This window comes from Syzygium oleosum, unplaced genomic scaffold (genome assembly GCF_021117445.2).
Source record: "Syzygium oleosum isolate NSW1041296 unplaced genomic scaffold, Sole_v2.1 Sole_v2.20, whole genome shotgun sequence".
NCBI lineage: Eukaryota > Viridiplantae > Streptophyta > Magnoliopsida > Myrtales > Myrtaceae > Syzygium > Syzygium oleosum.
In genome coordinates, this window is record NW_026607504.1 from 5536071 (window position 1) to 5547534 (window position 11464).

The window sequence follows — 11464 nt, forward strand, 5'->3', positions numbered from 1 at the left end:
TTTTTTAGAGAGAGAGAGCGCGAGGGAGATGAAAGATTCTCGCTTTGCAACAAGCCGTTAAGCGCGTAAGACCGATGTCGTTTTGGAGCTGATATTGTCTTCGCCCTTCGGGGAAGTTTTTGGAAGTGAAAATGACGCAAATGATCCTAAACTTCAGCTTAATATGCAATATAATTCTTGAATTTTTAATTTATTCAATGTAATTTTTGCACTTTTAGTACATGTTCAATTAGTCTTTGGATTATATGAAAATGATCAATGTTATCCTAGAACTTTAATTTACTCTTGAACTTGAAATGACAACATTGAATATTTTCATATAATTCGGAGTCTGCATTGAACGTGTATCAATAGTCTGGGGATGACATTGAACAAATTAAAAGTTTAACGACCAAATTGCACAATAAGCTAAAATTCCCTAAAAAAAGCATATCTTTACTCAATTGGCTTAACTTTACATTTTATTATGCATACAAAATGAAATTAGCTATCTTAGATAATAACGAAATGTCGAATAATATTCCTAGTATCTAATTAATATCTCTAATAATATTCTCTAATAGAAAATCTCTAGTCTCCATAAATATACTTCATCACAATATTTCATATGATTCTTCCTTTATCTATATGTGGATGCATCACACGACAATTTGAAAGGTAGAGTCTAAAACGGGATAGTTAGCACAATTCCCTTCGTTCATAAATTTTTTTTTCCGTGTAATTAAATTGGTCAAATTGGGGGAGTATAACCCAATCAAACGCACAAACCATCTTTTTGCAAAAGTTCAATTGTAGAAATTGGTGGATCTCTCTTGTATTCTATTGATGAAAAATCGTTCTAATTCTTCAATCACCCTTTCCAATTTGCCCTACTGCGGCCATTAGTTTATGACTACGGCGACGAATTTTATGTCGAGTAGATGTGGCTGGACCATAATGATCTTACCATTGAAATCTAGAAAGAAAGATCCTTACTTGTTTTTGCTTCGCGGAAAATAAATAATTTAAACATTATTTTCTTTAAATGATCGTTTGTGTCACTTGAAAAATAAATGAACAAAAAATATTTTCATCATTCACGAAAATAATTAAATATAAATTGCTGTCAGTAATAAAAATATTTTTTTATTAACTATTTATTTAAGCGATACGAACGATTATTTTTAGAATTATTCATTTTTCGCAAAATAAATGGGGTCCAATTCTTGAATTTTCGTATTTCATGCTTCTTTATTTTTTAACCGATAAATCGTCCAAAAAAATCTAGCTAATCGGGGTGACCGTAGTTAAAGTTGTCGGTGAGGGTACGGATCTGGGGGACTGGGGACCAAAACGACATGCTCCGACGTCGTTCGCTTGCTATTGAAAAGACTCAGCGGTAATGAACCGCCTTTTTGCCAACAACTCCGAAAATAATAATTATCACCTGTTCAAAATAATTCAAAAAAGGAAAAAGAAAAAAAGAAAAAAAAAACATTTTGACTACTCGAGAGACACCTGATCCAATGTGCCATGTGGGACTTGGGCAGAAGTTGAATGCCGGATGTGAGGCAGACACCCATGTGAAATTCCAATTCGAGTCATTAATTATAGGTGGGGCTCTTTTCGATGGGTAAATTGGTAAAAAAAAATTGCATTTTTGGAAAATATATTAAATTTCGGATAAATTACTTCTTGTTCTTTTCATATCCTTACTCATCACGTGCTTATCTTATAGCTTTTCATATATAAGTTTTCATCTTGCTAATCTGCTAATGGTTGTAAGAAAAATCTTCAAATAAATAATATCTATGACAATATTTTTCATTATAAGGATAAAAAAAAATTTGGTGAAAGTATGAGGATAAGAATTTGACTCCTTAAACTCACAATTCATGATTCGACCCAAAAAAAAAAAGAACTCTCAATTCATGTCGGTTCAATTGGGGACGGAACAACATACACACTCATGAAATTTCATCGGATCCTTATATTTTTATTATTTAAGATTGGAGGGAGGTTTTTTTCCAATGATTATTGTGCTCTGTGTAATCATTTTTTACTTTTTACAACTTTCATGTTCGGGAAAGACAACGCTCCGCATTGATCGCCATGAAAATTCTTCAACTGCGGTTGGACTGCCATTCTAGGGGAGGGGGGGAGAGAGAGAGATGAAAGATTGTCACTTTGCAACAAGCCGTTAAGCGCCTAAGACCGATGTCGTTTTTGAGCTGATATTGTCTTTGCTCTTTAGGGATGTTTTTGGAAGGGAAAATCATACAAATGATCTCTGAACTTCAGCTCAATATGTAATATAATCCTTGAAATTTTAATTTGTTTAATGTGATCCATGAACTTTTAGTACATGTTCAATTTAGTCTTTGGATTATACGAAAATGATCAATATTGTCCTTGAACTTGAAATGTCAACATTGAATATTTTCATATAATTCGGAGACTACATTGAACGTGTATCAATAGTCCGGGGATGACATTGAACAAATTAAAAGTTTAGCGATCAAATTGCACAATAAGCTAAAATTCAGTGATCACATTGCACATTAGGCCAAAATTCAGAAATAATTTGTGCCATTATTTCTTTATGGAAAATCTGATTTGTGTATGATTCCTGAAGTTTCTTATTGATAACAATATTATTGATGGAAAAATCTAATCAACATGAAGGAACAAATCAGTTATAGATCACCTTTTGACATAAACTCTCGTGCAAAATTCTCAATGCATTATGTAAATATTCTAAGGTTTTCAAAAGATAAAAAGAGAAAAAAAAAAGCACATCTTTACTCAATTGGCTTAACTTTACACTTTATTATGCGTACGAAATGAAATTAGCTATCTTAGATAATAACGAACTATCAAATAATATTCCTAGTATCTAATTAATATCTCTAACAATATTCTCTAATGGGAAATCTCTAGTCTCCATAGATATACTTCATCACAATATTTCATATGATTCTTCCTTTATCTATATGTGGATGCATCACGCGACAATTTGAAAGGTAGAGTCTAAAACGGGACAGTTAGCATAATTCCCTTCGTTCATAATTTTTTTTTTTGTATAATTAAATTGGTCAAATTGGAAGAGTATAACCAATCAAACGCACAAACCATCTTTTTGTAAAAGTTCAATTGTAGAAATTGGTGGATCTCTCTTTTATTCTATTGATGAAAAATCCTTCTAATTCTTCAATCACCCTTTTCAATTTGCCCTACTACGGCCATTAGTTTATGACTACGGTGATGAATTTTTTGCCGAGTATATGTGGCTGGGCTGTAAAGGAGGATGTCATCAATGTAAAATTGGGCATTGGCCAGAATAAGCTGAAAGATTTTGCACATAACTTTCTGGAATAACCATTGAAATCTAGAAAGAAAGACCCGTACTTGTCTTTATTTCGCGAAAAATAAATGATTTAAAAATTATTTTATTTAAATGATCGTTTGTGGCGCTGGAAAAATGAATGATCAAAAAATATTTTCATAATCTACGAAAATAATTAAACATAAATTGCTGTCAATAATAAAAATATTTTTTTATTAATTATTTATTTAAGCGATACGAACTATTATTTTTAGAATTATTTATTTTTCGTAAAATAAATAGGGTCCAATTCTTGAATTTTCTTATTTCATGCCTCTTTATTTTTTAACCGATAAATCTTCCAAAAAAATCTAGCCAATCGTGCTGACTGTAGTTAAAGTTGTCGGTGAGGGTACGGATCTGGGGGACTGGGGACCAAAACGACATGCTCCGACGTCGTTCGCTTGCTATTGAAAAGACTCAACGGTAATGAACCGCCTTTTTGCCAACAACTCCGAAAATAATAATTATCACCTGTTCAAATAATTCAAAAAAGGAAAAAAAAAGAAAAAAAAACATTTTGACTACTCGAGAGACACCTGATCCAATGTGGGACTTGGGCAGAAGTTGAATGCCGGATGTGAGGCAGAACTCGAGTCATTAATTATAGGTTAGGTGGGGCTCTCTTCCATGGGTAAATTGGTAAAAGAAAATTCATATTTTTGGAAAATATATTAAATTTTGGATAAATTACTTCTTGGTCTTTTCATATCCTTACTCATCACGTGCTTATCTTATGGCCTTTCATATATAAGTTTTCATCTGGCTAATCTACTAATGGTTGGAAGAAAAATCTTCAAACAAATAATATCTATGACAATATTTTTCAATATAAGGATAAAATTTTTTTTTGGTGAAAGTATGAGGATAAGAATTTGACTCCCTGAACTCACAATTCATGATTCAAACCCCCCAAAAAAAAAAGAACTCTCAATTTATGTCAGTTCAGTTGGGGACGGAACAACATACACACTCGTGAAATTTCATCGGGTCCTTATATTTTTATTGATGTCGTAAGCAATAAGATTGGAGGGGAGGTTTTTCTAATGATTGTCGTAATTTTACTTTTTACAAGAGAACTTTTTTGGAGGTCTTATGATATTTTAGTGAGCAAAATTTTGTGGTTTTACAAGGATTAGAAAATCTTCATGAAGAAGGGAGGAATTAGTGGTTAACAATAGTCTAATAGTACTAAAATATTTTTTTCTAGTATTGCCACGACAGCACGTAACCCAAATCACTACACTTGGGTGATAAAAAAAAAATCACTACAATTGATTTAACTGAAATTACCCCCGAGTCTCAAATAATGGATGCGTCGTGTTAGAATTTGATTAGATGCGCTCGATAATTTCTGAAAATAATTCCACATCTTAACTAGACTAAGATTCCATTGCCAAACGCTTACTTTTTTTTTTTCGGTAATTGGAAATCGTAATTACAATGCATTTTGCACCATTCTTACTATAAACCGGCAATAATCAATCGATACGCCATAATTTCGCTTTAGCGCACCGCTTTACCAGTACTCGATTTACGCTTCTATCCATCGAATTAGTTCGTGTGTTTCTAATTTGAATAACCGAAGTAGTTGCGCTCCAATTATTATTGTTATCGGCAGAGTTCAAAAAGTTAAAAAAAAAGAATAGGGGAATGCCAAAAAAAAAAAAAAAAAAAAAACGAGCAAAAAAAGAGACGAAAAGAGAGGAAGTTTTAATTAATGGTTGGAAATAACAGTGGCATTCTGGGAAATACTGGGGAGCCATAACATAAATACACAGTACAGAGAGAGAGAGAGAGAGACACCCACCTTTTCAGTACTTGCTCCGCTTCTCTTCTCTCCTCTGTCGTGTCTTTCCGGGACTCACAAGACAAAGGCAGCGCACAGAGCCAAAAGCAGATTTCAAAGCCCAAGGTTTCCTCTCTCTCTCTCTCTCTCTTCCCTTCTCTCTCTAGGGTTCTCGCTTCCCCCAAACTCTGCGGAACTCTCAGAGTTCCAGTTCGCAACCAGCTCGCCACTCCCCTCAAGCTCAGGTACTTGCGCGGGCTAGTTCACTTGCACGCCCCCCTCGGCTTCCCTCGCTTTCCCTTTGTTTTGTATCTGGTTGGAAAACTCGGTGAGGTTCGTCACGAGGGGTCGGGCATTTCCGTCGCTCCGGGTGCGCAGGGCTTCTTGATGGAGAGCGGTTGACTTGGGGGGGTTTCGTTTTTTGGTCTCCGTCTGAGCAGTTTCTGGTGTAGATCTGTTGAAATGCTGTTTTGGTTTTGGTTGCGAGGGCTCGTGCTGCGGGAGGGAGCGGCGAATTTTTTCCTTAATTCTTTCTGTGTTCGGTCGCGGCTGAATTGGATTATGCTTCTCCTAGGAAATGAAAAGGGTGGGGGTTGGGGGGGGGGGGGGGGGTGGTGTTGGGGTGGAATGTGGAATGTCAAACTTGTTTTGGGGGTCAACTTGAATGTGCTTGGCGCTTTTGGCGGTTTCGATGCCGATGTGATTTGATAGCGTGGCCGCATTCTCTGACATTGCGTTTTTTCTATGTGTTGTGGAAATTGGGTGTTCCTGCGGGTGCTAAGTAGCTACCCTCAGCTTATGTTGTCAATTGTTGCTGCCATGTCAACATCAAATTGGGACTAATTCGGCATTTGTTTCAGGCCGTGCCGAACTCTTGAGCATTAGTTTTCAAGCATATAGTGAATTTACTAATGCATATAGGTATAGGGAGTGCTTATGTATAAGCAGCTAGAGGGAAATTAGCTGTGTCTGTTCCAATTCAGCTTGGCAGCCTGACAAGGATTCCTAGTATTGTATAGTTCTAAAGACTTACATTGAAATCTGGGGGGGGGGGGGGGGGGTGGAGGAGGGGGACTTTTGAAAGATGCTCGGAGAACTCTAAACACGGAGATATTTTTCAAAAAATTGGTGTGGCAGTTGCAAAACAATTTCCCACTGCCGAAAGAAATGAAAAACCTTTTCTCATGAGTTGGGTCGCAAGGTGGAGCTCTTATGCTACTGTGCTACGAAGCATCTTTAGTGTTATCGTAATACTGAAGATCCTTCTATGAAATTTTGTATCAATGCCTTAGTAAGCCTTCCCCCTGCTACTGAGATGTGTGCCTCAAATATTACCACATGTTCTAATTAGAGCATGGAAAACTGTATTTCATGTCTCTAAACCACCTTACATGAGATTCTTTTATGTCATCATTGATGTTCTTATGGATATTTTTCTCAGATATGTCCATTTTCTTTTTGCGGGAATACATATTGTGAGTTGCAACAAATTTTAAAGATCGTCAGATAGCTTAGGCTAGAGACAATTGAACATGCCATTGTTTGCTGGCCATTAATTCCTCCAATGATTCTCATTTCCATTACACTTATTTTGTGCACATCTTGATACTAGAGGCTATTATGTTGGCGGTATAAGATTAAGAGCGGAGTCACGTTTGCAGCTTTATGGAGCCTTCCTCTAAGATTTACTATCATCCTACGGTAGTGCAGGGCACTAATGCAATTTTACCTTACATCCGTTTCTAATGGGTCTCATCTGCATGGACCCCCACATAGTTAGTAAGATGCACTGGATTGGATATACACTAAAATTGCTTGCATTTTTGGTGTTCGTTGGTCTTGAACTCTGACTGTAGCCTCGCTCAAGCTGTCCCTTTTCCTGACTTCCTAGCCAGGATGTCAAAATTCAAACCATATTTGTTTTGCAATGAGTAACTGATGTGTCAAGTACTACGTCAGTTGAACCGCTACTTTCTTTAAGAATGAAGGCGATGATATTGCCGTTGTTTGTTGATCTATTATTTTGCATATTTTGATGAGTAAGATTTGTTGGTAAATACCTCAAGCAGGTAGACAGTACAATGTCCTGCAACATGCCCAAAGACATTTAGTAAGGAGGACAATCAAAATTTTGACATAAAGGTCCTCAGCATATCGAAATAAACTCATCTGGGCAAATCATGGTTAGTGTTAAGTCTGAAACCAACAATAGACCGTACCATCTTTACCAGGCCGCAAAGCTAGGAATAAAATCAGTATCATGAAGCTCAGAGTTCCTTGTTTTCGAAACATGATGTACAACTGCATTCTAGGCTGACTTATATGTAAAAGAAGGAGGAGCTTTGCAATTACAATGCTGAATTGCCCAGATAAGTAGAAACGCCAATCTTCAACAAGCCTATCAATCATGCACAATCAAGTTGCTATTTCCAAACCTCAACAGTGAAGGGGCACTCAAAGAAGATATGGTTTGCATTAGCGCATAATAGACAAACTGTAGAGGGTGGCATCCATTTCATTAATTTCTCTCCGATAGCGAGTCTATTCGTTGTCCCAAGCCAAGTAATAAAGCAATGTTTGGGCAAGTTATGAAGGATATAATTGCTTTTGCAAATTTTTGTCTTTCCTAAATTTGAGTTCAATTGGAAGTAATATAACCAAAAATGCATTGATGAAGATGAAAGCAGTTTATTTCTTTAAATTGATGGGATGACTCTCAAGTTCTGCTCATTGTTGAAGATTGAAGTATTAACTGTTCAACAAGTCAGCTTATTTGTTGAAGAATAATTTTTCAGGGTCAATGGGTTTTGGATATGATGCAAATTCCTAGTCTTATAACATGTTCTTTGCCCTTACACTCACTTGTTGCTTCCGGTCCTTCAAGGGACGCTGAGTGACGTGATTGGCGAGCTTTATTTTGCAGAACGTGCTTCCTTAAACTACAAAAGCCTTTCGGGAAATATTACACTTTTCTTTATTCAATCTCTGATAGAAATTGGGAAGCAACTTACTATCCATTGTCTTACATATTCAATAATCTCTAGTCATGCAAGTTTTTTTTGTTTGATAAGTAACCTCGCTTGGTGTTCTGGTTACGCATGTTAAATATGACATTTGGTTTTCATGGTTATTTGTGTGATTCCTCTTAATGCCTGGTTGTTGTAGCATACTGGTTTTGTTTTACTATCCGCACCTTGTTTTTACAAGTAGGAGTCTCCCGTTCATCCCTTTACTTTATCCGTCTTAATAAAGTAATATATCTTTTCCTTATCTTCTCGATACTGCATTAATCTAAAGTGTAACGTGTGTTCTCTCTTTACGTTTGCAAGATGGAAAGCATGCATAGCTTTTGGCAGTTGGGTGATGAGCTACGTGGACAATCAAGAGTCTCGGAAGATCACAAGTGGCTAATGGTTGCTTCCAAATTGGCAGAGCAGACAATGTGTAAGAGTGAACGCATGAATAACACTGACGTTTTGAAGGGTCCAGCAGAAATTAGGCCGAGAGATAAGATCGGTTACCAGGAAGACAATAAATTTGAGAGCTTCAACTTTAACATGTTGAACTTGGAGTCAAAGATGGCAGAAAATGTGAGCAAAAGTTGCTTCAGGAATGGTATTTATGAGACAAATGCAGTGTGCCAGAAAAACAATCTGAACAGTATTGGAAGCATGGCTTCAAACAAGTATAGCAGTAATCACTTTAACAAAGATGCTTCTGCCTCTGCTGCCAACAGTGAAAACTGCAATGCAGTTGACAAAAGGTTCAAGACTCTTCCTGCTTCAGAAACCCTCCCTCGAAATGAAGTGCTTGGAGGATACATATTCGTGTGTAACAATGACACTATGCAGGAGGACCTGAAGCGTCAGCTATTTGGTACAAATCATTCTTCTCTCCTGATTATGCTCTAGAGCTTGGAAATTGCATTTGCTGAGGTGGTAGAAAGCCTTTTGTCTCTTGCTTTGAATTGTTATTTTTGTATCAAGTGTAATACAGCAATTTAAATGACTTATTTTTCCTGAATGAGTGGCTCCTTTTTGGGGGTGGTTTGTGCGCACTAAAGCAGGGAGAAAAGGAAATTAAGTTGTAGGCTGGCTAGTTGGGTGGTGACTTTAGTGCTAGTCTAGACCCTAAGGATCTTGAATTGAGAAATGTCTGGTGATATGGGACTCATCAGACCTTACAGTTAAGAGTAAGGATGTATATTTTAGGGAATTGTAGTTAAAAGTCCTCACTTAATTTGGTTGCCATAGCTGACAGGTGCTAGTTGCCCACTGCAGTTTCCGAATCAGTTAGGGTCGGCATTTGAGTATCTTGGACTCTAGGCTCTTTGAAGACTCAATGTGGCATCTGAAAGTTATGATTTCTTATAGGACATTATATATATGTACATGATGTTTGAACTAGATTATCAATTACGCCAATAGACCTTTTACTTGAGAAAACTAGTTTAACTGCCGGTTATGTTTTCATCTTGCAGGTTTACCACCAAGATACAGAGATTCTGTCCGGGCAATTACGCCAGGCTTACCTCTGTTTCTCTATAATTATACTACTCATCAGTTGCATGGTATTTTCGAGGTTCGTGGGATGGCCTTCTGCACAAATTTTTTGTTTTACTAATATCATTGTCTCTCCTTTTTTGGGATGGCCGATAATTTGGATCCTGGATGTTCTTGGTTGTTTTATCATCCTGCACCTTTCCAGTTAAAATTGTAGAAGATAAATAATGGTGTTGGAGGTGAATGTCACTTGTTTTGCAACCTGGGACTTTTGTTTTGACATTGTACGTGGGTAGTTGCTGGTTTTGTGGGCGTAACTATTGTCTCTGATATATTTAACACGAAGTCTTCTTCTCCAAGTTTGCAGTCTTTAGTGGGGCAAAGTTCGGTAATGTTGACCATCCTCACCGCTAAATTTTAACTGCTTGTTCCCTTCTAATCGACAGGCATCAAGCTTTGGAGGTTCTAATATCGACCCCACTGCGTGGGAGGATAAGAAATGTAAAGGTGAATCAAGGTTTCCTGCCCAGGTCGGACTCACACTACCCATTTGCATACTCATGTCTATTTCATCTTAGGAAGATAGTTGTTTTTGCTGCAGCATCTCATTCTCTCTTTTCTTGCTGCCCGAATTCAACAGGTGAGGATTCGCATTAGGAAACTCTGCAAAGCATTGGAGGAAGATTCATTTAGGCCAGTCTTGCATCACTATGATGGTCCAAAGTTTCGTCTCGAGCTCTCAGTTCCAGAGGTATGCATTGGGTCTGTGATCTCGAACGCACTTGCATATACTAATAGAGTCATTAATTATCTAGTTCTTTGGCTATGGTTGTGTATGCAAGCAAACTAACTAATCATCATTGGATGATTTTTTCTGCAGACCCTCAACTTACTAGACCTGTGCGAACAAGCGGGATCTGCATCGTGAGCATGGTAAACAAAAAAAATGGAACCGTGGTCGTTTCTCTGATGCGTGAAAGCTGTGTTGGGTGTGCGTGCGTGTGTGTGTGTGGGCTTTTGACCAAATTTTCCGAAGAGCGTAAGCTTGGAAAGTGCGAGTGTATGGATCGTGTCAAGTACTAGGTAATGGTGTGCGCGCCAGCCTAATAAGGAACCTCCGTCACTTGAAGACTACTCCGTGAGTGTGTTATGCTTATCTTTTGTTCTGTTGTAAGACAATATACCCTTCGAGATGTAAAACCCGTGATGGCTCTCTAGTTCCCTTGAAAGCCTTATATATCTATCTATATGTTTCTGAATTCGCCGTTCTGAAGCAAACCATCTGACAGATCTTCTGTTGCTCCTCAATTCCGTGCTTTATACTTGTGGAAGATTTTTGGTGTTGGTGCGAGAAAAGATCTAAGGGAAGAAAAAGAAAGAAATATGGACAGTATACAGGATAAGAGCACTTGATTTTTACGTTGTCTTCTTGTCGTGACTACACAAGTGCATATGGTGCATGACTTCCCCTAAATGGTCGCGAAATAATTGTATTCACTTGAAGTGTAATCTAGAGTGACTGATTTTACCACATATCCATGATCGACATCTAACGCATGAAGACGCATTAAGAATTTTGGTGCAACGAGGAAGACGTTGAAAGCTCAGGGAACGTTATGGTATGACAATCAGAGCAGATGATATGCCTATGTCTCTTAAAAATGAATAAATAAAACATATCTTCCGCAAATCCTGGCGTGGATTCTTGTAATCAAACGACAACCAGGCAAATTTGATTTTTTATTTGATTTTATCTGTTTTTCCATCTCTTTGGAAATAAAACCGGTTCTAAAAAAAATTAGTAACACT

At 37.2% G+C, this 11464-nt stretch overlaps 1 protein-coding gene across 2 annotated transcripts; it reads left to right on the plus strand.

The window, feature by feature from the left end:
• The first annotated feature begins 5154 nt into the window (after nt 1–5154).
• Nucleotides 5155–10914, plus strand: LOC115693732 (B2 protein). 2 transcript variants are annotated; one of them, XM_030620796.2, is made up of 6 exons: nt 5155–5279; nt 8483–9029; nt 9634–9734; nt 10102–10185; nt 10296–10406; nt 10536–10914. In XM_030620796.2, the coding sequence occupies exons 2-6, from the start codon at nt 8483–8485 to the stop codon at nt 10581–10583; spliced, it is 891 nt and encodes a 296-aa protein (XP_030476656.1). In that variant the 5' UTR covers nt 5155–5279; the 3' UTR covers nt 10584–10914. The 2 variants fall into 2 exon arrangements, with proteins under 2 accessions (XP_030476656.1, XP_030476654.1); XM_030620794.2 differs by having other exon boundaries at nt 5237–5398.
• Nucleotides 10915–11464: the final 550 nt, after the last annotated feature.

Bases quoted from the DNA above. Each gene is read 5' to 3' on its own strand.
- LOC115693732 (XM_030620796.2), top strand. From the start codon at position 8,483: ATGGAAAGCATGCATAGCTTTTGGCAGTTGGGTGATGAGCTACGTGGA. The intron at 9,030-9,633 runs GTACAAATCATT...TTCATCTTGCAG, and splicing joins CCTGAAGCGTCAGCTATTTG to GTTTACCACCAAGATACAGA. The intron at 10,186-10,295 runs GTCGGACTCACA...CGAATTCAACAG, and splicing joins AATCAAGGTTTCCTGCCCAG to GTGAGGATTCGCATTAGGAA.